This window comes from Malurus melanocephalus, unplaced genomic scaffold (assembly GCF_030028575.1).
Source record: "Malurus melanocephalus ecotype Western Australia unplaced genomic scaffold, MMel_1.1 scaffold_48, whole genome shotgun sequence".
Classification (NCBI taxonomy): Eukaryota; Metazoa; Chordata; class Aves; order Passeriformes; family Maluridae; genus Malurus; species Malurus melanocephalus.
Genome location: NW_026623280.1, coordinates 2,259,038 through 2,286,849, shown reverse-complemented (window position 1 = coordinate 2,286,849; position 27,812 = coordinate 2,259,038). Strand labels below are relative to the sequence as shown.

Below are 27,812 nucleotides of genomic sequence, written 5' to 3'. Positions count from 1 at the left end.
AATTATGATGCAACAATTCAGTAGTTGTGTGATAGTGTCTGAGGCAAAGAGCTTGTTTAACAAAAAAGGTTTCCTTTGGCTTTAGTTGGAAATATGTGGGATGAAATATGTCTGTTTCTGTCTGTGAGTGATAAAGCTGACTGTATAGTTACTAAAAAAAGTTTATATTCGCATTGTTTTACAACTTAACCATTAGTATCAGTTCATAAATTTGTTATCTTCTTGTAGGTATTCTATATTATACTGCAGTTCTTTAGCCCACACCCTGAAGCAATAAAAATTGAAAGAAAAAAAAGAGATGATCTAAAATGGGAAGACTGGCAATATTTTGCTAGAAATTGCAGTATTTTTGGAATGGAGAACAATGGATCTCTGGAAAAACCAGACTCTGTCAACTGTCTCCAGCTGCATAGGTATGAGTGGGTATTATCTGCATAATATAGATTTGGTACTCATTTGTTATGGACTGYTGAATAAATAAAAGATCCTAAACATGTCCTTTTGATTCAAGATTGCCAAAAATATTCTGTAATTTTTATCAGATTTTAGTCATTTATGAGTATGACACAATTGATTCCTCCATTATTTCTGAGGTAGAGTTTTGAAATTTTGTGTCTGTGTTTTGATGGCTAGTGTCAGTAGAATTATAGAACACTGAGATATGTGGAGGAAAGTACTGACATAACAYTGTTTTAAACTGTCTAGTGAATGAGAAAGTCTACCTTCTGATCTCTGAGAGTGCAACTTGTTCTGAAGCTTAGGAAAGAGGCCAAACTGAAGTACAAAAGCCAATCATTCAACCCTGATAGTGGTCATGCAACACATGTAAGAAATGGGTTGAAAATGGTATATTGAAGCTTTCTTATCTCTAAGCAAGAACCAATGTAAAATGGGGGAGATGTGGGGCAAGAAGGATTATTACCTTCTAGAAATCTGTTGCAAGCCCTTTTACTGTGAATTAACATGTGAAAATTTAAAGGTTTATGATATATAAACATTTAATATATAATATAGTCAATATRTTATCATTTTACACACATGCATACACGTATGTACACACACCTATATATAAAACTGATTTTATACAGCTACATGTATTCAAATTCATTATCTCTTGCCTTAGTTCAGGTGCCAGTCAGTATTAGGTTTGTTTAGTACTTGGCTGGAAATCAGCGAGAAAATACATTACTGGGTGCTGTAGGCACTTTGCTTTTTGGGTTTTTTTTCACTTTTGCTGCCTTTATAAGACTTTCCAAGTGTCAGCAGCTTTGTCTGTTCTCCAGGAGTTCAGAATTCTGAGAAGAGGAGCATAAGGTCATTTGAGTTATACCACTTTTCAGCARAGGAATCTGAGCTTTATAGCTGGTCCTTGGAGCAGAGAGTAGAGGAGAAGGGAAATAYCTTAAGTAAGACAAATGTTTTTGGATAAATAACCCAAGTGAGGTGTAATGCTACTTTTAGCCCAAAAGTATGTATTTGTATAATTTTTAAAAAGAATTGAGGAGTTAAATATTTACCATTKCCTTAAATGTTTTCTAAGCAGCACAGTTTCTCCCCTCTAATTAAAATGTAAATGAAGATAGGAAGTGATACAAATGAATTATTTTGGTTACAGCTGATGTACAGAAAGCTTTAAAAGATAAGACATATACCCTGTAATGGTGAATATTCTGTGTGCTCAAAGAGGAGTTAATGTTGAAACAATTCTCCAAATTTATGTCAGCCATATAACAGAGTTCCTTGGAGGATTTTATTGTAAAACAAAATTTGTTTCTCTTTCTCTCATACTCACAAACTTTTAACTGCCAAGACATATCCAGATTGTCTGTCCAGCATTTAGACACCACTGTCCTTGTGTCCTGGTGGCTTATCCAGGATTCCCTGGGTTTGCATGGAAGGCAGATGACCTTGGCTTTGAAATCCTTACCATAACTTGATGGTTCTTGTTTTGGTGATCACATGCTAGTACTGAATGGACTCTTTTTTGTGCCCTTTAGGAAATGAAAGTGATTAAGGTTTTTGTTTCTACATCCTGTACCACCTRTGTAAGTTAGGAGTTGTTCACTGTCCTTTATCTCCATATCAGAGGCTTGAATTGTTGCTTAGTCTGAATATTGGTGGATCCTTATTTTAGAATCTCCTTTGTTTTCCTGGTTTCCTRAGAAACTGCATGTAGATGCCCTAAAATATTGATGACCTGCTTATCTAGTTGCCATCAGCCTTACAGTCTTTCTGCTGTTCCTTCTGGTGCTTCCATACTGATGTGGTGCTGTTTATCTGCCATTTGTACCTCTCTAAACATGTCCATACAATTCTATAAGACATAGAAGAAAAATACTWTATTTAATTTTCTGTGGAGAGGAAGAGAAGACATAATAACCCAGAGAAACATACAGATATATTCCACCGAGATATTTGTGAAACACTGACCTGGATTAGGAGCACAGGAATTTCAAAGATCCTTCTTGAAGACAGAAGAGTATGACTCAGCAGACCTAGCCTAACTAGGAATCTCACTTTTCAAAAACTGACATATTTTGAAGTGACATTTTTTGAATGTTGTATGTCAGGTGGCAGGTGATAATGTGGGATACCTATTTTTAATGATCCCATGTCGGTGTGGGATAAATAAGCAGACATTCTTCTCTCTTCTAGCAGCTAAACTTTGCCTAGTACATAGATCAATATGACGGGACTCATACCAAATTGTGCAGATGTGTAATTTATATGTACTTGTTTACTCAGCTTTACATGAATTCTCAGGACTGYCCTTCCCCTTCCTGGGCTTAAATATGCAGTTTTACTCTCAATCTTACTGCTTTCYATTAAATTATCTTGCACTTGCTGGAAGGTAGCATGTGTTTCTAACTATTCTCCTTCATCAAGTGAGATTATACTGTCCCATGACTCTGGAATTTAACATCCAACAATTGTTTCTGTATGATTTTTATGTGTTTAGCAGGTATATTACTAGCAATATGAGTCTATTAATTATTGTGTTAGTTATCTAAATRATCACTTTATGTGGTTCATGCCTTGTTAGTGTTTCTCAAGGACTGTGTGTTAAACTTTTTGAAAACTTGTGCAGATGATGCTTRTCAGTCACCCTTTAATCATACTTTGAAGTTGCCTGCTGAGGCTTTACTTTTAATTGGAAACTTTGGGTGTGGAGAAGACCATGGTAGTTTAGGGCAAAAGAGGACATAAAGAGGACATTTCTTTTTCCCATCCTGAACTCTGGTGACTGGGAATCCACTGACATGAGAATTTTTACCCAGAAAGCACAAAATCAACCATGTACAGTTGAGACCCTCTCTGAGAAACAGGATATTAAGACATAGGATCTTTAAAATATATAATATTTTGATCTTAATTTTTTCCCCTCTCTATTTAAACAGCTTTACACCATATTCTCGTGGTAACCTAACTTTCAGTGTTCTTACCCCGGAACCAAATCACCGACCTGGTTACAATGATTTTTATAATACTCCATCTCTCCAAGAATTTGTCAAAGCTACACAAGTGAGGATTCATCTCCGTGGCCAGTATCACACTACTGAACCTTGGGTGAATTTTAGGCATAGGTATTACGGCATTCATGAAGTTACAGTCAGTGGAAGGTAAGTGTTACATCTTCCCACACCTAGCCCTGCCTCTGACTGCTACAGCTTAAGGACCTGCCTARAATTTTATCAATTGATTTTGCTATTACATGTATGAATGAGAAAGGAATTAGGTCTGAAGCAGTGTATCAAGTTGGAAATGTTGGTGTACTGTTTTTTAAAAACTTGTTATTTTACAATTAATTATACTTACTATACAAATCTGTCAAAAGCTGTCCTTTTCTTGGAATTACTAATGCCTCTAARCAAAGGCTTATGGATGAAACGATGGCTTGTGCTTTACTTATAGATTCCCAGACGTGGCAGTTTTAGCAGTCAATGCAGACCTCATTCTTTGTTTTAGTTGGAGTTTTCCTTTCAAAATTGGGTAGCTGTCATCAAAGCTGTTGTATTGTCTGTGACTGACAGCTTTATTGTTTTTGGTAAGTGTGCTATCTTGTGAAAGGACTAATTATGCCCTGTAAATAATATGCAGATTTGGCAATGAAATAGTTTCCAAGAAGCATATGGTGCAAATTTGTAAGTATTATTATTCCTGAAACTATGTTGGTAGTTCTCATTTTGAGAGAAAGCCCCCTGTTAGAAGTCATGTTTACCTTAAAATTTTCTGTTAATTCATTTTGATTATTGCTTTTGATGTATTATGATAATGCTTTTACCAAAAGAGCTGTATCTCAGTGACAATGTAACAGTAGAATATTTTGTTGTACTTTGCAAAGCTATGCCATGCTTCCAGAAGAGCAGCCCTTCAGGTAGAGTGGTATGGTTATTGATTATTAATAATGACTCTATACAGATTTTAGTTCAGTAAGAAATGGACCTTTTAACTGWGATAAAATGGATTAAACTGCAAAATTATTCCTGATCTGGTTAAAATTCCTTGAAAAACTAGAACTGTACTGGAAGTCTTAATATTGAATAGTTGTAATTTATTTAATAAAATTTTACATATTAATGTTGCATACTGAAATGCAGTTTTCAGTATATATTGTGTAAGGCAAGTGTAGCTCTACTACATGTAGGTTTTTATGTTTTTGGAAAGAAATTCTTGATGCTTAAAAATATATTGAGTGAAGTARTCTTTTGTAGGTTACTGCACCTAAGAACATTCTCCTTGGTGTCATTTATTTGTTCTTAATAAGCGCACTTCATTATACACAAAATTGACTTTGTGACTGTGTAATATGTTGTTGGATGGATGTGTTTTCATGTTTTGACAGTACCTATTGTTCTTTCAGGTGTAATTGCCATGGCCATGCTGATGATTGTGACACAGCTATGAAACCATACAGGTGCCTATGCATTAAGGAAAGCAACACAGAAGGAAATAATGTGAGTCTCTCTTTTGTCTATCTATGCCACCTATGAACAGCCTCAAAATTGGGATTTTAGTCCTGGGAAAGAATTTTTATATGCGCGTTAGTGTAGTCCTGTCTATTCTAGGGACCCTCTATGTAGCAGATTTGTATCAATTAAGGAAACAAATATATTCCCCCCTTCACCCTCAGAAAAGCCATTCCACCACAGAATATCAGGAGAGTTGTGCTCAGGGATTTCATTTCTTGTTAGAGATGATGCCACTTTCAAACATTAGAAGCCAACCTGAGTTTAGATWGTCAGCATCTAATAAAGATGGTCTATGCATGCTGTAGGAGCTAGCAAGTGTCCTGGAGAGTGAAGGTGCTACTCCTGTGGTTTCAGTCTGCTCCTATGGACTCTAGACCCATTCAGTAGGTGGAATGCAGTAGGCAAAGTTCTGCATTTGAAAGGAAACAGGTCAATGCAATCCATAAAAGCATCATAAAAGCAAAATTATAATTTTTCTTCTTTTAATAATAGTTCTATAACTCTTGGCCATRGAGGAACCAAAATGGGGTTGATTATTGTAAATCATGGTATTCTGGATAAATATGTAGAAGAGGGCTCCAAATAATGGTACTACTTTGCACTCATTTCATGCAGCCTTTGGTTTTCTTGGAAACTGTTCACATACAACTTAACAAATGCTGCACTGTGATGTATGAATAAAAAAAAATTGCTCACAGAAAAGATTCCCTAGATTAATTATTTAGCTCAAAAGCAAAAAAAGGAAAAGAAGTTGAGGCTAAGAAAGAATGAGCTGCATCAAAGGAATGAAWCCCTCAATCTCAGTGAATGTTCCATTGTGAGTACATGTTGGATTCCTTGCTACATTTATGTCTTTTGAAAATAGCCTTTCTAAAAATYAAGAAGGGGCTATGTGTAATAGCAACAGCAGTAGCAAAGGGGAGACTAATCACACAACAAAAAAAAACCCCAAGCAGTATGTGCTTGCTGTAACAGAGCGAGGAGAGTTAACCTCAGAACATTTGATATAGTGTTTATGATCATGTGAAAGAGCTTTGAAAATTTCATGGGGGATCCAAGTTTTCTCACTTCCTAGGCAGATGTGTAGAATGTACAGTCTAAATGGGACCTGAACAGAAATTTCAAGTTTTAAGATGGGTCAAATTAGAAAAAAAATTCAAGCTGACAGTGTCCCTTTAATTAGAACACACATTGTGAAATGTTACTTTGTAAGGATTAATTATAAATATTTAATAAGATCTGGAAGTTCACCAAGCACTCTTGCAAGACTTATGCTACCTTGTGAAAACAAACCAAATACATTTTAATGATGTATCTGCCTTATCAGATATTTCCTGTCAATGTTAATGGGTTGTTCCATTGAGTGTCACATCTTTGATTTGGCATATATGCATTGTAACCATAATTGAAGTGCTTGAATTAACTGTATTAAGTCAGAGTACAATAAGGATGTTGTTTCATTATKTGTCTCTTTCTTTAATAACAATGTCAGTATCTATTAAATATGAAATAAAATAGAAGTAGTAATAAAATAGAATTAGTATTTGGAACTATATCGTTAACTACTTTGAGTTTTATCAAAGATTTACATGCAATCTAAACAGTTCAAAGATTTTGATTTTTTTTTTGTAAGGCTAGCACTTAAAAGCAAGACAAAAATCCACTCTGATTTTTTTACTATCATTGGCAATGACAAAACTCTATCTTACAGACTTACATCTGTTTCTCTGGCTCCCACACCAGTGGATTAGGAACTGTAAAAATAATTTTTTTTTGTTTAAGTAAGTATTTGATGAAGCAGCTTTCCAAATGTAACTTTTTTGGTAGAAAAAAGGAAAGTATTTTTTATAAACAAGCTGTCTTTTTATAATTTCAGTTCTGTGCTAGCAGTGAGTAAATCACTGCAACTGAGGGGCTGTAAGAAAGTTTTTGGCTTTAGGGTGGGTTATTTTCAATATTTTGGACCAGAAATCAGAGATCCTTAAAAAGCTTTTTACATATGGTGAAGTATGTCCTTGTCACAATTACACTTAATCCAGCTAATATTACCATCTTGAATTTATCTGGCATGTACATCTGGCTGGCTGTTTTGCTACAAAGCAATACCAGAAATGAAAAACTTGCGTAACTGTTGCAAATAGAAATCTTAGTTTAGGTATTTGCATCACTCCATTACAAAATTTGACATACTAAATGGAATTTTTTTTTCTGAGTTCCGTTTTGGTGAAGAATGAGGATGAAATAGGCTGCTCTGAAATCTGAGATGATGGGAAGAAGCGGTTGCTTAAGAATGATTATGAACACAGAGAAAATTAATCCTCACAAAACTTGTCTCTCATTTTATGAAAAAAAATGTTCAACTTCTTCTTTTACAAATGGTTCTGCAAATGCATTAAGTCCAACTTCGGGAAGTAGCTCTGCCTTTTACAAATGGAAACTGAGGAACTGAGCCGCGGAGTCCATATTTTGATAACATTTGTATTCAAAGACTAATTTGTAGACTTGAGTAGAAGTATGTTCAAAACCTTTCCAAGCTGAAACATGAAAAGCTGGAAACAGTCCATGAGAGAACAAAACAGTCAAACAAGTTAGCCTTACCTTGCAGCCTCAGAGCCTCTTAAATCAATCATATAGAACTTAATAGAGCAAGGTAATGGCAAAATATACAGGAATAATTGTAGAAATCGTAGTAGAAAATAGAATTTAAAATAAATAAAGCCACTCTGATAAATGCTTGAGAAGATGTGAATGGAAGTGAGAGATTTACTTTACTGGATGCAGTAAAGGTTTCAGGTCTTCAGAGTTTTCTGCGCAAATAATGGTCTTACACATCTGAAGTCTGAAAACTGGATATGACATATGTTGATTTATCAAGAAGTGAATAAATAAGACTTCTTATATTTTACAGGAGACCTTAGTTAGAGGTCAATCTATATTATGTTAGATGTTAGAATTAATTGTAAATAGTACATGAGGACTGATTAGTCTTATCTACATTAAGTGGTCATTCAGTAATAAAGAGTTCTTGCTTGCAGAAACAAGCAAGAAAGCAAAAAATGCACCTTTTGGTACATGGAGCATTGGGATGGAACCCCATAAGACACCTTTCATTTCTATTCTGTCTTCCTCGATGCCTTGCAGTCACTTAGAGTGTTCTAATTTTGGTTTTTGGTTTCTTTTTTTTTTTTTTTTCCATCTTCCCATAGTAAAACCTGGCTTTTAAATTTAAAAGCTCTTTGATCTCTGGGGAGTTCACAAGAGACAGATGTAGTTCACATGTAGTCTTGGTAGATATTCAAATGCTGTAGTGAGGTGAAAGCCATGAGGAAATTAATACTGTCCTTACTATAGGGTGAAGCTATGCTGGAATAGATATTCTCTAGAAGCCATATTTATTTGGCTAAGGAAAGGAAATGGAATAAAAGCAGAGTGGTTGGATACAGAAGAGGATTTGGTAGGAAGGACAAAATTGTATATGGTTAACTATCTCATTACAGTTAACACAGAGCAGCATAAATAAATGTGTGTGATAAACATAATGGTGCTTTTTAAAGACAAGTCAGCATTTCAAAATGCCTGAGAAGGTGGCCTTCTAACCTTGTTATCATTTAATCTGATTTTTAAATTATGTACTTTTGATAATGCGTATTACAGAAACATATGTATAATATAAATATTATAGGTGTATGTGTATACCATCTATTGCAACTGAACTTTGACGAATGTGTGATGCAAACTCCTAATAGGTTACAAAAAGAAAAAAAGGAATAAATTCCACATAAAATAATATATTTATAAAAACAGGTGCCAMTGAGAGGCAAGCAACAGGATATTATTAAAAAGTTTTGGAGTAGAAAGTTCTAGTTGGTCATGACTTATTGCAGGTTTTAAAGTATTGTTACTGTTGCCTTCTAAAGTATTTCTTTGGATATTTGTTGACTATTTCTTTAGAGGCACTGTTCTCAGCATTCTTAGGGACTGAAAAGGAACTTGGTACGTAAAGGCTTAGGCTCAAGTCACTGTGATCTTTCCTGAAGTGTGCTGGATTCAAAAATCTAGATGTTAGATTTGTAATAATGATTTTAGTGAAAAAAAAAATTGAATTCATTATTGGAAATCAATTTTTAAACACAATTTTAGACTAATGAAATGGGGCAAGTTAGGATTGGTGTTTTGGCCACTTGACTCCATGTGGTGTTTTCTCAGGACACTTTTCACAGAAGGCGAGAAATTCAATCAAGAAGGCATGTTTGTTATTTTCCATAGGGAAAACCATATATTTACCATGTTTTCTGAAGGGCCTAGATGTAACTGAGAGTAAGGAATCTGCATGTTTCTGCATGTTTTACAGTTAGGAGAAAGATTAGTTTTGTTAAGCATTGCCATCCTTTGTAAATCGACTGCTAGACCTTTTCAAAGGCTTTTTGGAAACGTACCTATCCATTTTACATGTGGTAGCCAAGAACCAAACCCCAAATTTATTGATTTGCAAATCAGAACTACTGTATTTTGACAAATGCAGAGTTTAAGTTTGGTTAATGAAGACCTGAAGATGCCAATGAGTACATTGTTGTGCTTCCCAGAAGTTCTGCTCTGGATGTCTGGAAGTTAAATGCAATTTTTAGCCTAATAAGGGTGTGACAAACAGCAGGGTGAGGTGGGGGTCCACTGCCTGTTTTTACTCCATGCAGGTGTGACAACTGCTAGAAGAAAAAATGTTTCACACTTCTAACCATCTTCTGAATGACTGCTTTTYGGCCAAGACTTAAAAGGAGATTGAAGATGGGGGGAGTCAATCTCTTCTCCAAGTGATTAGTGACAGAACAAGAGGAAATAACCTCAAGTTGCACAAGAGAAAGTTTAGATGGGGTATTAGGAAAAATTTCTTCGCTGAAAGGGTTGTCAGTGATTGGAATACCCAGGAAAAGTGATGGTATCACTGTCCCTGGAAGTGTTTAGGTGGCTTTCAGGGACATGGTTTAGGGGTGAGGCTGGCAGTGTTAGGTTAAGAGTTGAACTTGATGATCCTAAACGTCTTTTCCAACCTTAGTGATTCTACGAGTCTTAAAAGTTTTGTCAAAGTTTTGAAAGTCACAGAACAAAAGATGTTTCAGAGGCTCCTTGCTATGTAATCAAATGCCATCTTTTTCTCTCCYACTCTTCGTGGTTGTGTGTCATTTAACAATAGGTGCAAGCACAGGTGTGCGTAAGTAACTGATCCAAGATTAAATCTGAAATGAGATGATGAATGCTTTCAGCTGCTGTGTGGCTGGCCATGCACAAATGGAAACTCAGGGCTGGCAGGTTGGTAGCTATTCCTGCACTGTTTTCCTTTCAAGGAGGACGTATTTCCATAGACATGCTGTGAGAAGGGAGCTGCATGAGCTGGATGGCTTGGCTGGGAGCTTGTTTCTTTGTTGTGCTTCCTAAGTTGTGCCATGCCTGAATGAATCCTCTTGTCTCATGTTGTTGGATGCTGTGGAATGCTGATTTTTCTCAATGTGGAGAGAGTGGGGAGATAGATGCAAATGAGGGAAGGCCTTGAAAAAGTTTGAGCTGTGTAACTTGTGTGAGARTTATGGTCAAAGTGTTCCTCTTGGCACACTTAAAGTGAGGTAATTGCAATTAGGCCATGATTTTTCTGGTAAACAAAGGTCAGAGTTCAAGGTCTCAAGTGAAACTCTGCTAMTTTTAATCCTGAAAACTAATTTTCTCTGTCACTGTGGCAATTGTGTTCTTGTTGTTTTGTTTTGAACGCATTAGAAAAGGWATAGCGGTTATTGCTATCTTACTCCTTTCTTTTTATTTCTTGTATTACAACTAAAATTCAGCAGATAAAGTGTTGTGCTTTCATTTTCTCTCCCAAGTGGCTTTTGTTATAAGTTGTGAACACTATTCTGCAATTCTTGGACAATCTCAAGCTTATGGTTTTTAATTCAGTTTATTTTACACACAGTTGATACTTTACCAGCCCCAGCTGTGAGTGAAACAGTTTAGAAACTTGAATACTGTTTCATTGTTTTCAGTGTAGAGGTGATATAGACACACTAATAAATAGCAAGTAATTATAATAATGCTTGGAATAAAAGCCTTGAAGAAAGGTGAGCATGCTTCTCTTAAGGAAGAAGTTACCCAAAAAAGGAAATAGTTGCCCAAATACTTTGAAGAAGTAACTTATTCTGAAACATTTAAACTCCTTCTGAAGGACAGAAATTATAATTGTAACATATTTTGTTTCTTTTGTTTCACTTACAAGGTCAAATGGTAATAACACAAACTACAGTTACTGCAGTGTTAGAAACTGCAATAAAAGACGTTGTTTTAAATACATCCACTGGATGGTCTAGGTGAACGTCTTCTGCGCCTTAAACACAAGCAGGCACCATTTTTCATCTTTAAAGGTTTAAATAAATCTGAATCTTAGTATGTTAGCCTGTGTTGAGTATCTAAGTTCTTAAATTTCTTTTCTTCTGCCCACCTTTCTTGGTTTTACTCCGTTTTTAGAGTGACTTAAAATGGTTAAAATCATAATTAAAATGTTGAGTTTGTTATTTCCCTTTGTGCTTTCTCACTTTTTGTCTAAACCCAATATTATTAATATTTAAATTGCAAAATACACATAGGAAAAACCCAAATATAGAGAGTTTAATAGTATAATTGCGAGATAAAGAAATATTCATATCTAAGAAGCAGTATTTTCTTTTAATTCTGATTTCTTTCAGTGTGATCGCTGTTTGCCATTGTACAATGACAAGCCTTTCCGTCCAGGTGACCAAGTTCATGCCTATAATTGCAAACCATGTCAGTGTTACAGCCATGCAGAAAGCTGCCACTATGACTTAGCAATGGATCCTTTTCCTCAGGAACACCACAGAGGTGGTGGTGGAGTGTGTGATAACTGTCAGCACAACACAGCTGGTAAGTCACAGAGAATGGTCTGCTTATTTTACAGTTCCTTTTTGACTAAGTCTTGTGTCAGCTGAAATTAGTAATGCTCAATAGCTGACAGTCCAATAAATTCTCATGTATATGTATTTTTAAGCTATTCAAATAGCACAGTAACAACAGGGGTGTCAATTCTTAAGCCATGGGAAAGTACTGTAAATGTTAATCCAAACTTTTGTGAGAACTTCCGTGCAAAATACATTATAATAAATAATACATATTATTTCAAAACTATTCCCATTACATGTGCTAAAGCAATTAAATCCAAAATGTAATCTTATTGGACCAGTTTATCAGACAACATCTAAAAAGGTTGTCAAATTTTGCTCTAATAGCAGTTTCTTGCTTATTGAATAAAGGTTTTTATTCAGTGTAGGCAGTGTATTTGAATAATTTTAAAAAAAAATCTATTTCTGTTTTCTTGGTTTAATCTAGTAAAGAGAAAAAAGGAAAGTTTCAGGTTCAATTTTTCAAAAAAATGTTTAGGCACAGCTTTTATATAAGTGTGGTATTATATAACAGATGGAAGTTTAATGGAGTAAAACATAGTTTGTAACAGGTTCATTGTTTCATATGCTCTGGATCACTAAATTGGCAGGTAGAGATGAAAGGTGCATTAAAATGGACGTCCTGAAAATTATAGAATTCTCTCAAAGGAATAGTCTTTAATTTTGAATTATACAGCTAATTTTAATGAATTGGAAGCCATAATGCATAACCTTTCTTTCATGCAGGAAGGAACTGTGAGCTGTGCAAGGATTTCCATTACAGACAAGCAGGTGCAGATCTTTCAGCCATCGATGTTTGCAAACCCTGTGACTGTTATGCAACTGGCACCAAAAATAAAAGCCTCCTGTGTGATAATGTAAGTAGCCTCAATAGAGAAAAAGGAGAAAACATTTCAATCAGCTGGGTAGACAGCCATAAGATTTTAATAAGTGTATTCAGATGGTAACTAGTCTATAAAAAATGCTTAAGTTCAGCCTTTTCAAAACAATMATTGACTTACATCAGACATTTGAAAGCTGAGAAAACAGAGGAGAATTTGAGATGTATTACAGAAGAGTTACTCATCTAGATTAGCAACAGTCATAAAAGATACTGTATGAATAGTAGTTTTGGGATGGTACCTCTGCACTCAGTAATATTAAAACATCTAAGTTTTGAGCRTTTTTGAAGGTCTTGATACTGTCTTAAAGTTACTAAAAGGTTACTGAAAATTCAGGCAATAAGCTGAGCCTGAAATGAAACTAAAATTAAGCTACTTTTCCCTATAATAAGACAAGGATTGATCTCCCTTTTAATTTATAAAGTCCATTAAAAATAAAAGAAACCCACAAAGTGATGCTGAAAAGAGAACACTGTCAGCTATGCTTTTAAAGCCAATGGACCTCATTGACATGCAAGCTGTCTAGTCCAATAATAAATCTATCTGTAACTTTTAAAACATGCATGTTGGAAAAAGACCAGGAAAAGTGACTAAAATCGTGAACATATACTGAAGATACATTGTAGTTTTTGTTCTATTCACATATGTTCCTGTCCACTGCCAAAATCTAAATTTTGTYAGGAGTAGGGAAGAAATGTTTTGAAATTTATTTAAAGGTGGATCTTTTTCTATGGRTAAGTATGATAGAACTCCTTCAGCTTGTTGCCACTTTTCCTATATCTTCCTTCTTCAAGACTTCTATTCCTAAAGTAATCTCTAACTTTTTTTATCATATGTCTCTTGTCATTGCATTTTACTTAACAYTGGACTCTTGTGGATCCTACTGTATTTTCACTCTCAGTTCTGTAGTGGTAGAGAAAACGTGCCCAGCATGACTCAGTGCACCTTCACAGGACTCAAGCGTTGGTGTGTATTCTGAGGGACATACAAATTTAACACAATGTGTTTTTTAAAATACTTCACTGTATTACAAAGAGAAATTATTTTATAATTTTCAGTCTTCTGAAGTACACACACTGCCAGTAACACAGAAGAGGGGGAAAAAAAAGCTTGCAAAACACAGGTATCATGTTAGGACTATTTTTCAAGACATAGGAGGAATGAAAGTAATTTTTAATTTATGAATCCATGTTTTATGGTGAAATGTTAACCTAAATCAACTTTAACTGTGATTAATAATTGGAGGAACAGTAGTTTACAGAAATCAGTGCTTTATACTTAAACATACAAGAATGTTGGTTATGAAAGTATGAAAGGGGAGATAAAATGGGAAAAATAGGGGAGACTGYATTGCTCAGTAAAGCATCAATTGCTGCAGTAGAAGCAGAGCAGGGAGAAATGATTGAGAAGCATTAAAGAATAGATTAATAAGGCTGAGTACTAAAGGCTGAAATGAATTACATGAAAWAGGAAGGCATCATTGGAGGAAGTGTTTCCAAATTTGACCTGTGGAAGATGGAATCATAAGGAATAAGGACCCTACTCATGAAAATTAATTGTCACATCACATTGATAATTTTCAAGGAAATTTGCCAAGAATGGGGCAGAATACACTTTTACTGCATAACTCATCATTTTCTTCAGATCATCAACATTTTTTTCTCTTTCCAAAGTGCCACTTTAGTCACTAAGYTCCAAGAGGTACAGAGATCCAAAGTTCATCTGTTGAATCACAAAATAATCTATTGAAAACACAGAGCCTTTACTCATCAAATGAAGTATTATTCATGCTGATAGTTTGCAAGATGTGTAGAACTTACTRTAACACAGTTGCTCCCATCTCAGTTCTTTGGACTGATCATGAAAACTTTATGCCTCTTCTGTTCAYCTRTTGCACTCTACCCWTGATGAGAATTGCGTGTAGATACGGAACATTTCTTCCKTGCAGCATTCCTCAGTTCTCATACATCTGAAGGTCACGTCCACTTGCARATCATTTGTATTTTAAAGTGCAAACTAACRTAGTAAAACTTTAAAATTGTAACTTTATGCCTTACACTGGGATTTTAGAGCGGTGCATCCACGAGCAGTTCATTAGGTGTTTTTGCAGAGAAAGGTTTTCCTTTGGGACTGACAATTACAAGAGAGAATTGCTACAGCCTGGTAAAATTTGTCCACTTCTGTGCTGGTTATTGATGTTTAGTCATTGTAGAAAAGATGGCTACATCCTCTTTGTGAACATTGTTGCAAAATATTTCAAACAATCAGAAGGTCCCGAAGAACTATTTGAGGTGCTTTAGTTTTATGAGAGTGAAAGATTGGGCTGCCTTCTTTCTTTCTCCCTAACCATTCACACAYGAGAATACTGCTGACATGATCATTCTTGCTCTAGTTGGACATTAATTTCTTCTGATCCTTATACCAAAATCCTTTACTCATTTTCGTGTGCTGCTTTTTACTTCAACTTCTCTACAAATACTTAGATATTCTATCAGACATGGCAGTTTGTAGTCCTTCTATAATTCTATTGTAATAATGCATATATACTGCTGGGGGAAACAAAGCATTGTCATTTTCTGGGCATTTGTTTTTAGGCAAACCTGAAAGTGCTGCATTGCCTTTACCTCATCTTTGGAAATACCATTCTGGTCTCAGTGAATTTAGTCATCTTTCCTTACTCAGCTTTTGCTGATTTAAAAAAAAAAATTAACGTCCAAATAAATATGTATTTGTTTTGAGGAAGCTGTATTTTACTGCAGAGGGTATTGTTCAGAGTTGCAAAGACTTAATTGCCTTCTGTCAAGGTGGCAGCTGTATTGTCTCATCTTGTAAGAAAACTCTAAGTCTAGGGAATGAACAAAATATTAGTTACTGTTTTCTCTGAAGAGTCACATGAAAGCACATCCCAGTGCTACCAAGTAATTTTCTGACAGGCTTCAGATTTCCCCTTTCTGCACACTCCCTACATAATTTTTTTTTTTTTTTAAATCTTAATTTTTTCACTCAAACTTTTGAATGCTTGATTTAGTTTTACTTTCTACAGAATGGAACAGTAGCTAATAGCTGTGTGTGTATATATATATATACACAAAACAAAAATAGTACCTCTGTTTCTGTGTTCACGTCTGAGTTAATGCTTTTATCTAAAATTAGAATGAGCGTTCTCATTTTCATTTGTCCATCTCCACAGTTTTCAACCCATTTATTGTGATTGACAATAAATAAATATATGGAATGTGTGTTGCAAGGGGAAGAACATAGGTTCCAGCAGTTAATTAAGGGCATTTCAGTCAACAGATATACCAAAGAGAATAAAGAATGTAAAGGATGCAAATGTGTCAATGGAAAGCATGTGCATAGTGGAGTCCATAAAAAAAATCAAGTTATAAAACACTGTCTGTATTCTGAATGTTGAATTTCCCTTAATGGAAGGCCTTTAACCTTATTCTAAAATGAAGGAAAATGAGCTTTTTTATGTTAAATAATCCTATGGCTCTATTTCTGACAGATTTTGTAAAGTGGAAATGCTGTTTTTCTGTAAGAGTTTGTTATTTTTGGGATTTAGTCCACTCCCACCCCTTGGAATGTTGTGCGCAGAGGGTAAATGCCTCATTTTACATTTTGAGCAAAAGTAGTAGAAAGCTACTGACTTTTGAAAGTCATCATATGTGATGACAAGAAGAGATATCAGGGGAGTGCAAAGGAACTTCATTATTGCTGCTTATTCAATTTTCAGTTCCCAAAGCTGACATTCCGAGAATACTCTCAGGTATTTGGTGTCAGACCATTAACCTATGTGTGTGAGCCAGCACTCCATACCATTCTCATTTCCTAAACAGAAGAAAAAGAAAAGAAAATAAAAGTTCTCAGCCCTCTTGCTCCCTGTTCTTGAGATTGCAGACAACTGGATGCTGGGGTCCTTGCCAGATTTGCTTCAAATAAGAAGATAGTGAGAAATATATGATTAGCATTTATATCAAAAAGGCAGAACATTGAGACYGGTATCAATCAATTGCAAAACTGGTGATGGCAGGATGAACAGAAAGAATTTAATGCCAGAATTAAATATACCTCAGAGTCATGCMGTGTCCTAAAACTTACATTTTCAGTGGGTCAAGGGAAGATGCTTCTGCTGTGGTAGAGAGTAACTAATTGAAATTAATAATGACTTGGCCAATTGTAAAAGGTTATTTTCTTCATGTATTTTGGGCTTCAAAACCAGAAGTTTATATTGGGGAAAAAAATTCTTAAGTGTCAGCTTTATATGTTTTATTTAGTGAGATCAAGCCTCATACCACATTTATTCTCCAGAATTGCAGAGACTTTCTGGTTATGTTTCTTACAGTATGTTGCTCCTATTATGGACACCGAAGAATTTGGAATTATAGACGTATCCAAGGGGAAGATGATGATTTTAACTTTCAGGAGGCTTAGGCCAACTATTTTTTCAGCATATTCCATTTTTTACTAAAAGAATATGGCGAAATTCTGGTTAACAAAACCTTTAAATATTCATTGCTACCAATATTTTCAATGATAGAGTAGTTTCCAGAGTARGCTAGATTTACAGATATAATAATAGTAATAACAACAATAATGACTTTGCTTCATAATTCACCTAGGTTTCTATGTATTATAGAAATGCTTTGTTCTCCCCATTTTAATGTAGATTTCCATGTTATAACTGTGGTACACCTATTTTTGCAGCATTATAAACATTTTTCAGTTTGTACAACTTCTTTGAATCAGTACTCATTGCTAAGCACTTCACTGATTATTTTGGTGTTTCTCTGTCTGTACAGAGAAATTAAAGATACTGTTTTTCTATATTACTTATTTTTAAGCCAAATTTTCCCCAGATTAAGCCCAAATATTCCTTTTATAGGGAGATCTGCAAATGATTTTCTTGGCTGCTTCCTGAAAAAATTTGAATTTTTAGTTGGGCAGAAATTTCTCCTTCATTTCAAGAGTTATATTTATTCTTCAAGTATATTTTTTTTTTTACCCTGTTTAGTTTGGAACATACATTTTCTGCAACTCAATGTGATGAAAATTGCTGCTTCTTGTAGTAGCTGGACACAAAACTATGCTGAAGATATCAGTATACTTTGCTTCTCTTAGCACTTAGTAATCTACCTTTTCACTTGTTGCATCTGGAAATACCTACCCTTTGCTCACAATTAGCCTTGGGTTTCCATAGATTCGGGATAAGAACAGCTATGCTGGATGAACTGCAACTCATCTAGCACAGTATCTTCTCTGCTAGTTACCAGAAGCATGATACTGCTGTGATGTTCTTTACTAGATTTAAGTTGGTTTTGGATTATTTGTTAGTTTAGGGTTTCCTGAGCTAAAGTCTGGATTTTCATCTGAGTAGCCGCATGTTTGGTATCCACATATGGAATKAATCTAACTAAATTTTTAAAGCAATTTATTCCTTTAAGCTTACTTATAATTTCATGGGTGTTCTATCTTATAAYACGAGGAAAAATGAATATTCATTCTGTAAGACATTCATGATTTTGTAGCCATGTATTCTCTTCATTTCAGTTATCTCTTTCCAAACTGTGAAGTCTTTAGTCTCTTTTCATGCATATCTTTGCTTATTCTACTCACTTGGTGGCCTCTTATTTTAGAGATGGTAATCAGGTATACAAATTATGTAAAATGTTGATACAAAACAGATTTTTATGACAGAATTAGATTTCCTGTATAATTTTCAGTTATTTTCTTGATAATTCTAGTGTTCCTATTGCCTTTTTAATGCCTCAGAGCTTCCAAATGATTTGCAGAGGAAATGGAGCAGCTTTAACAGCTTCTTTCTTGACGGTAATAGCTAATTTTGGAGTTATCACTGTCTACCTATAGYCAGTGTTGGTTTTCCCCAGGCATTAAGTTTGTTACTTCTTGATGGAGAAATTAGTTTGACTTTTTGATCATCCATTTTGTTCAGTATATGTGATATTTTAAGATGCTGCTGACTCACAGAAATGCAGTACTAGCATGTAAAATGATTTTTCTTTAAAAAAAGAAGTATCAATCTTCTCCAATCTATCATTTTAATTTCTAATAGAAATTTTAATTTCTAATAGAATGTWGAATAATAATACAGAAAAGCCTACYAGACTGTAGATCTCAGAAACTTCTTTAAAGCCTTTTAAGGGGATTGATTTAACTTCTGTWWTTTTTTTCCTCTTTYACTGGTGTTGATTTAAGCAGTGAGTATTTCAGTGATTTTATATTTTGGTATTTAGAACTTTAGTCCTGTGTAGGCACTTTTTTCAAGASATGAGATTTTGCTAAAGTATTTTTCTTCTAACATTTTTGGTTTGAAACTGGTCTTAAAAATAATTCCTAAAATAGAAAGGTAGCACCTCTTTCACATTGAACAGCTGTGAAATGCTTCCTTTGCGAGCCTGTTGTGGTTGTCTTTCCTGAATGCTGCATATAATTGTAAAAGCCTTTGTTGGTCATYGGCTGCCCTCAAAGCAGAATTGTTGTCAGTGCTATATCCAGTCAGTCATGATTTTGTCTGGATAAATCTTGATAYCTCTGGGAATAGATATTCCACATCGCCTCTGGGTAGCCTGTTACTGAATCTGTGCTTCTCCTTAAGTGAAAAGTTCGGATGTCCACTCTAAAKCTGCTTATACCATTTAATTATTTATTGCCCCCACTGATTCTCTAGTAGTCTTCCTTTGTTTCTGACATTTCATTTTATTTTTCTTCAACAAGGCATATTGCTTGTTAAATGTTCATTTTTGTGTTGCTTTATTCTGGTTTTAAAATTGGTTAGTGTMTCTTCTCTCTTATTAAGCATCCTATTTTGATCTGAGTTTAACTTACTGAAGATGACATTTTGCATGTAAAGCTTTCCTTCYTGTGGTAGCTTTTGGAGTAACTTCAAAGTTTTTTTGGGTGTAAGTTGAGTGCTATTGTGTAACCTGTATATGCTGTGATCACTTAACACAAAACGTTTCTTTTGCAGTTAACCATTGCACTATGTATTTTTCTTCATTTAGGATTAAACTCAGAGTTGCTTTTCACATGTGAGTTCTCTGATGAATGGCTGTAATGCATGACTGGGTCTSTTATAATACACTAAATATCTAGATCAAATCCAGTCTAAAAGGGAATTAACTTGAAAATCCTTTTTGTTGTGTTTTCTGCTATTGTGGTCTTTTAACTCTTTTTGTACTTGATGTGCCTTTTTAATACCTGCATATACCTGAAAAATAAGGCTGATACATCAGTAATAGATCTTTATCAAGAAGTCATATCAAAGAGATTTTATAGACTACAGAATCCTTTTATGAGGAAGGGGTAGGAGTTTATGCTTCTCTAACTTTTATTCAGTATTTTCTGCACTGAGAATTCACTATTACATGTTGAAATACTCAATTTTGTATTAGTAAAGCTTAGAGCTTCATTTTAGATTTGAAGGTGTGATGATMGTACTTATTTTAAGTGGAACTTCCAAGTAGCTTTGTCTTTCCTCTTGTTTCAGCTTGGTTTGACTCATGGATTAAAGATGAAATGAGAAATTTTTGTTCCAGTAGCTAATTAAAAGCAAAGTACATTGAACKACAGCTGTTGATGTCATAGATGAATACTGGTTTTGAATTATTATACTTTCTCATGTTTGTAAATATTTACACTAAAAAAATTTAYTCACCCAAAGAAAATTCCTGATAATACAATGTTTCTTTATTTGCTGCCATCCCTGCATTTCCCAGAACACTTTATTTAGAAAAGTTGGGTTTTGTTCCTTGATTATGAATCCTAAACCTTTTGCCAGTTYTCATCTCTGTGTTGCTTTGACTCCCTGGTATTGTTTACATGTTCTGCATAAACCAATGTCTTTGTTTCTSCATCCCTGTGCTGTTGTCATTTCCCTGTGGTTGGTTCCTCACCATTCTGGAAACTGTTGAATGTCGAGATTGGGTTCTTTTCCCTGGCTTTCAAAGGTTTGAAATTGAGGTGGCTTTTCAGGAGCCGTTTAGTATTGCACAAGTTTTGAGACTCGTAGTCCCACATCGTGGTCCAGGCATAACACAGGATGRGTCAGCTCCTTCTGAATAGCACTGCTACACATTTAGGGAGAAGGTGAGGAACTTTATATACCCTCACTGAACTGGTATGTTTTGGATCCCAGCTGAACTAAGAAAGGAGGGAGAGTGTTTCAGTTGCTGAGCTCTTGGATCACATACTTCAGTAAAGGGAGAGGAAATGTGCCTTGGATAAGTAATCAGAAAGGAAAACTTTCAATTTTGCTTTATTTTTATTTAASTAACATTTTCACTAAAATAAATAAGCATATGGGCAGAACAAAAAATGCAAAACTTGACCTTTGAAGATGATAGTTCTTTATAGTAATTGGGATTCAAAAAAGTATTCATTTTAATGGAAGTCACTATGTATAGAATGCGGTTTTGTAAGTATTCTTTGCAGGTTCTGTGTCCAGATGGTAAATAACATGGCATTGTTTACTCACTTCTTTTTCCCTTCTGTTTTGAAAGAACAGGAGTTTTAAACACTATTTAGTCATCAAATAGTTACATTCTGTTCAACATTTCTCTTTTTTCCTCTCTCAACTAATTTAAAAAATGCTCACAGACTTACTTTTTTTTTTTCTGTTCCATTTAAAATTTTCTCCTCCCTGACTTATACCTCCCATTCTGGTTGCTAATGAATGTATAATCTAAAAATAGCTATGTTCATAATTCTGTAATATTTTGTATCTTTCTAGATTGGAGGCCAGTGTAATTGTAAGAGACATGTGTCTGGCAGACAATGCAATCAGTGCCAGGAAGGATTCTACAATCTGCAACAGTCAAACCTTGATGGCTGCAGTCCCTGTAACTGTAATACCTCTGGGACAGTCAATGGAGATATTACCTGTCACCAAAATTCAGGACAGTGCAAGTGCAAAGCAAATGTTATTGGTATGTGTAGTGCAAGACTTCGGAGCCATTTTTCTTGTTTTCTCTGGAAATAAAASACACTTGATTTCTAAATGAAAGGTATAGAAAGCTTCTTTGCTGAAGGCAGATTGCAAAAACGAATGAAATTAACTGTTGAAAAATTATTAATTTAATAAATCTATCAAAMTGTGGCTTGAAGCTTAGTTTAATCAACCCTTTAGAAGTTTCTTTATGGCATAGCTACGGTAGCTTACATAGCTCCATACTAATAAGTCACAGAAATAATGTAATTTGCTTACTGCGTAGATGTTTCTTTTAGAAAATTAACACTTTTTCAATGTGTTTTATACTTAATGAGTTCTAAGCAAATCGTTTCCATGCTAGTTTTCTTAATAGACCAAAATAAATGGATTTTTTTCTCAAAATATTCTGTGCTACAGGGTCCTTTGTGATAAATCTATCAATTTTTTTCTATTATATTTCTTTGAACTGTTCCTATGAAATGCAAAATAAGTCAACGTAATTCCACAGATCATRTACATAGCTAGGGTTAGTTATCAAGGGCCACATAATTTTAATTTTGTAATTCAATGCCAAGCTGATTATAATAAACTGCTACCTTCTGTGTTATTTATCATTTTTTTTACAAGACGTGCTTTTTTGTTTGTTACTCCCACAGGTATTTTTCAGAAATTAGATTTGATTATAGCAATTTATTACTTCCAGCATATTTGAGGGGAGCCACAGCCACATAAGGACAAAATTTATCAAGTGCCCAAAATACACAGTATATATAATACACTTTGAAATGTTGATGTATGGGAATATTATGCAAGGAGAATTTCCTGATAAAGTGAGCCTTGCATGGTAACTGTACATGTCTCAGACTATACATATGTCTCAAAAAGAAAAATTCCTTTTCTGCTTTGTTATTAACAGAATTAGYAATCTATTTTTTCTTCACCCTGGTTCTGGGTTGCATTAATAATGTTCAAGTACATGTTAATATATTTGATATTATATATACTCTCACTTGTGAATGTTGACTCATTTGTAATGTTGTAAGTCTTTGTTGCTTTTGGAAATTAGAAGAAAGAAGAAAATGTAGAATCATAACAAATAATGAAAGAAGAAAATGAAGAATAACAACGAGTAATGAAAATAGCTCTGAACAGATTGAAGCCTGAATGGTTTTATTCCTTTTTCCTGTACAATGCCATATTTTTCATGCAATAAAAAGGTGCTAAGAGTAGAAAAATAACCTCTGCATCTTARATAATTTCTGTATCTTCAAGAAAAAGGACTTCAGAGCATTCTTAATTATATATTCTTTGCCCACATTTTACGTTTGAACTAATGAAAACCTTTCTTAACTTGGTGGCAATTTGGCAGACAAGAATTGCGCAGTCTGGTTGTCACCTATTTTGTTGTCTATATATTAAACATTTTCTTCCCACGATCAAAACAATAAAAATAATTTTTATTTGTACTGAAATAGTTATTTCAGGGCAAAAAAGTGTGAATCTGTGCCTTCTGTACTTATATGTGGCTATGGTAGGGGATTGTAGTTATACAAGTGGTTGCAGGATAAAGACCTAATTCTTTCCTGACTATATTGTCTTTTTTTGTTTTCCAAACCAATTGTAAATAAGCTTCTGTATATTGAAACGTGTGCAGCAAACTTTACCAGGGAGCTTTCCTCTTTGGATTTCTAAATTGCTTTTTAGAGCAATCTGTCTATTGCCATTTTATCTGTTTAAACAAACACGATAACAGAAAAATGCAACTGTGGACTGCAATGTTATGAAACATGAACTGTTAGAGTTAACACAACTGTTAAATCTCACTAATGATTCTATCACCAGTAAAATACATTAGCACCAATAATTTTATTAAAGTAGGTCATTCATCTAGAATAAAAAGGTAGAAGAATGTGAATTAAATGCCAAGCGTGCTAACTCCCCTGTACTTGTTAACATTGAATGTGATGCCCTGTAGGCCTTCCTCAGTATCGTTAGGAATAGATTACCTGTCAGGAATATGTATGGCATATTCAAATAAGCACTACGCATATTTTTAAAACTGATATGATATGAATCCATGTAGACCAATTTTAATAGTTCAAAATGAGTCATAATTCTTGTTAACAATACAGTTATTTTTAAAATTTGCAGCAATAGTGGTCCTTTTTTATTTTCCTTATTGAAATTAAATGATATGCCTTAGGTGAGTCATTCATCACTGTTAAAGGAACTCGCCTTCTGTTGSAGTTTTTGAGTTTTTATCCATACATATAATGCATTCCATACCATTTTTAGTTTTGTTTTTCTATGTGTAAGATTCTAGATGTATTTTTGTATGGTTTTGTATTTTTTTAAATGATGACAGTATTTTTCTGGAACACTGTATTTATATTTTCCTGTATGAAACAATTAAGTCGTAGCTTCATAGTGAAGGATTTTCYCACTGCAAGGGAGAAATACATAACTGAATTTGCATTTTTCATATAATAATCKAGTTTACTTTCTTATAATGTACATTTTATAAACTAACATAAAAATGSCATCCCTTGGGGCCAGGATAAAGCAAGTGTTGACTTTGAAAACAAAGCTAATAAAACTACAGGGTGAAGCATGAAGAAAACAGTTTAGATTTCAATGTGCTGCAAGAGTGAACTAAATTATACATTTAGATAAAAATATTTCATTTTGGATTATGGAAAACATTTTCTGCTTTTAGTAAGGACTAACAAGACTAACATAAATGTAATCAATTGTAAAAYTTAAGCATGGTGTTAGGTAAATAATTTGTTGTAATTAGTCTTACTTGTGCTGTCCTAGCATACTTAATGTTTTTAATATATAAATCTATTATCAGAACAGATTGTGAGCCCAGTGCAATTCTCTGTGTATTGCATTTCTGCAATATAGGGTGAAGAGTTCATGTAGGCATTGATTGTGCAACAGGTGCTGTTCTGGGGGACAAAGAGATTAATTCTGCTTTGTCTTAGAAATGTTACAAATAATCTCTTACAGAAGTATCTTAAGTTATATTGAGAGACCAACAGAAACACATTGCTTCTGCAACAAATTGGAAAAGTAAACAGATTTTTGGGATGCCACAGTTATTCAATTGATTTGTGCAGCCTTGTCACTCCTATTAATTACGCTGGTGAAGAATACTAGTCCTCCCCTTCTTTTATTTTAAACATAGTGTATTTACCCTTTTTTAAAATGAAATTAATGCCTTTTCAGTTTTTGGTGCAATTAATTATTTTTCTCTTTCCAGGTCTTAGGTGTGATAGTTGCAATTTTGGATTTAAAGCTCTCAGATATTCTAATGAAGATGGATGTGAGCCTTGTTGGTGCAACAGCCACGGCTCAGTGAACCAATTCTGCAACCCTCTCTCTGGGCAGTGCAATTGTAAAGAGCACGTGAAAGGGCTTCTCTGTGACACCTGCATGGACAACTTTTATGGGCTGGATGTGACTGGGTGTAAAGCTTGYGAATGTGATGCTGCAGGGTCCATTTCTGGAACCATGTGCGACGCGAGGACGGGGCAATGTGCGTGTAAACCAAATATCGGGGGAAGGCGCTGCGACCAGTGCCTGGATGGGTACAACAAAGTGCAGAAAGGTCACTCCTTTCACTGTCTGCCATGTAACTGTGAGAAGGCAGGTACTGTCAATGGCTCTCTGCTTTGTGACAAATCGACAGGACAGTGTCCTTGCAAAGCTGGTGTGACCGGCCTTCGGTGCAGTCAGTGCATGCTGCACACCTACAACCTCAGCGTCAGCAACGTCCGCGGCTGCCAGCCCTGTGACTGTGACACTCTGGGCACATCAGCAGGGACAGTTTGTGACCCTGTTTCTGGGCAGTGTGTCTGTCTGCCTCAGCGCCAGGGGAGAAGGTGTGAAGAGTGTAAACCAGGTAAGGAAATTGGAAGACAATCGATTTGATGTAGTAAGTTTTGCTTTGTTGTCATTTCGTACAGGTTTTTATATGTATTTAGACATCTTCATGTCTGACACGTGTCTGACATATGTTATTAATTATTTTTCCATTTCGCCCTAATTGTGTGAGTGAGAAGGAAGCATTATCATCCTGAGCACCATCAAATATTTATTCTATTTCTAAATGTTGTATATTATTACTGCAGTTTCAACATGTCCAAGATAAGGTTAGGCTACTTCTAGATACTGAGAAATTATCCAAATAATCATGTCCTGATCCCTGAAGAAGAGGTAAATTGACATAATTTAATGAACAGCAGCTATTCTCATAATGAAAAACGTGGATTTGGAAGGCAGAGTGCATGCTCTTCAGGAAGGGCACTTCGTGCATAAAGCTGAGCATGGCAGGAGGCATAGAAGTGGTTGCCTAAACTTTGACGAGGCTGAGAAACATGCCACTTAGAAAGCATTCACATGCCTTGCTATGTTGGGGGTGTGCTGGCTTGCACAAGGACTGCTTACAGTTTGGCCCCACAAGTAGGTGATATTTGCAGTTTGCTACATATTTGTTCAAGATTTTGTGCCGTATTTATAAACAGAATATAAAAGTTCATTATAAGTGGGGAGCTCTGTAGTTRTGTTTCAATGTTTTTGTTTTGAAAAGTAGGTGGGTAAAGTGAAAACTATAGGTAATATTAACCTACCCTTCATAATAATATTAAGCAGATAGATTTAGTTCAAGTTAAATACATATGCAATTTATTCAAGTAGCAGGTCACATTAAAAGGTGCATTATAGCTCCATTGGTTTTAATATGCCATTCAATAATTTGAACAGAGGTTAAAAAAGCTGCTTAACCTCCATTAAGTATTTTTAAAAATGCTTTCATTTAAATTATTTTAGGTACATATACTAATAAATAAGRCAGCATTCTGTTTTTCTTAGTTCCTCCTCCAGTGCTGTTTGACCTGCTAACCCTCTCGAGCAGCCACTTAATCAGAGATCGGCAGAGGAGTGATGTCAAGGCTCCCTGAGTCAGTGACCGCCCTTGTCCTTGGAAAAGAAAGGCCAGGGTTTATGCAGACTTAAATGGTTTAAAAAGGTTTAATTGATGATGTGAACAGGCTGGTTTGTAGAAAAGCTTACATGGTACTCAGAGGAATAGTCCCACAATAGTTACTGTTAAAAAGAAAAATAATTTAAAAAAGTATTTCTGTAAGTATTATTTGTAAATTTTCTAACTAATAGCTGTAAGTATGTATTTGCTGAGCACTGAGCTCCTTGCTGCAGGTGAAAGTGTAAATTTTTATCTTTGTGAAAGCACTGTATTGCTATTAATTTTGCACTATTTTCACTCCTTTAGTGAGAGCTCATTTAGATGTTTAATATTTCTAATATTCTAAATAAATATTCTAAATATTAAATATTCTAAATTTAATATTTCTAATATTTTAAATTAATATCTTTTGTTACTATGTTCCAAAAGAGACTTTTTTCCAAAACACAAAAGAGTATAAAAAGTCTTCCATATAGAAATATAGAAGATTTTAATTGGTTTTGAGTACTGTAAATATGTCTATGGCTTTGTCTTGGGTCAAAGAGAACAAAACAGACTCCAAATGTATAAGGAAATGTACTCCAAGTGTACATGCAGCCAACACTGCCTAATTAAAGTACACACAAATTAGTATGAAAACATACTGAGGACTTCTTAGTCTGCTGGGACATTAGAACTCTGTGACACAAGTAAGGGGCATTTAAAACAATGTCCCAGTGGAGCGTATCTTTTATGTGCTTTGGTAAAATCTGAGACGTTTCCAAAAGTTACCAAAATCTTAATGTAAAAAGAGTTGGCAATTGAGAAAAAGTCAAACTGGCTGTAGCTTTTGGAGATTGTTTTATAAGGAGACTGTTTTGCCTAWAGTTCTTTTTGAAGCACTCAGCCATATGTTTCATCTATTATGCTGTATCCGTGACCTCCTGTCTTCCAGTCTGTTTTCCTACCAATAACATCTTGGTAGATTGGTGTAAGTTTAATTTTTTTGAAGCTAACGATGTATGTAGAGAGGAACACTTGGTTCTAATCTGACATGAAATGGAAATGCGGTTTCACCTTGTACATGAAACTTGC

At 34.8% G+C, this 27,812-nt stretch overlaps 1 protein-coding gene across 2 annotated transcripts in view; it reads left to right on the top strand.

Annotated features, from left to right (window-relative positions):
• The window catches only part of USH2A (usherin), a 367,630-nt gene that overhangs the window by 36,152 nt on the left and 303,666 nt on the right, over nucleotides 1–27,812 (top strand). For both annotated transcript variants that reach the window (XM_057365137.1, XM_057365136.1), the window contains exons 6-12: nucleotides 229–413; nucleotides 3,399–3,620; nucleotides 4,862–4,955; nucleotides 11,693–11,888; nucleotides 12,650–12,780; nucleotides 21,554–21,749; nucleotides 25,017–25,658. In XM_057365137.1, the coding sequence (XP_057221120.1) occupies nucleotides 229–413; nucleotides 3,399–3,620; nucleotides 4,862–4,955; nucleotides 11,693–11,888; nucleotides 12,650–12,780; nucleotides 21,554–21,749; nucleotides 25,017–25,658 (1,666 nt within the window). The remainder of the gene's footprint in view (nucleotides 1–228; nucleotides 414–3,398; nucleotides 3,621–4,861; nucleotides 4,956–11,692; nucleotides 11,889–12,649; nucleotides 12,781–21,553; nucleotides 21,750–25,016; nucleotides 25,659–27,812) is intronic.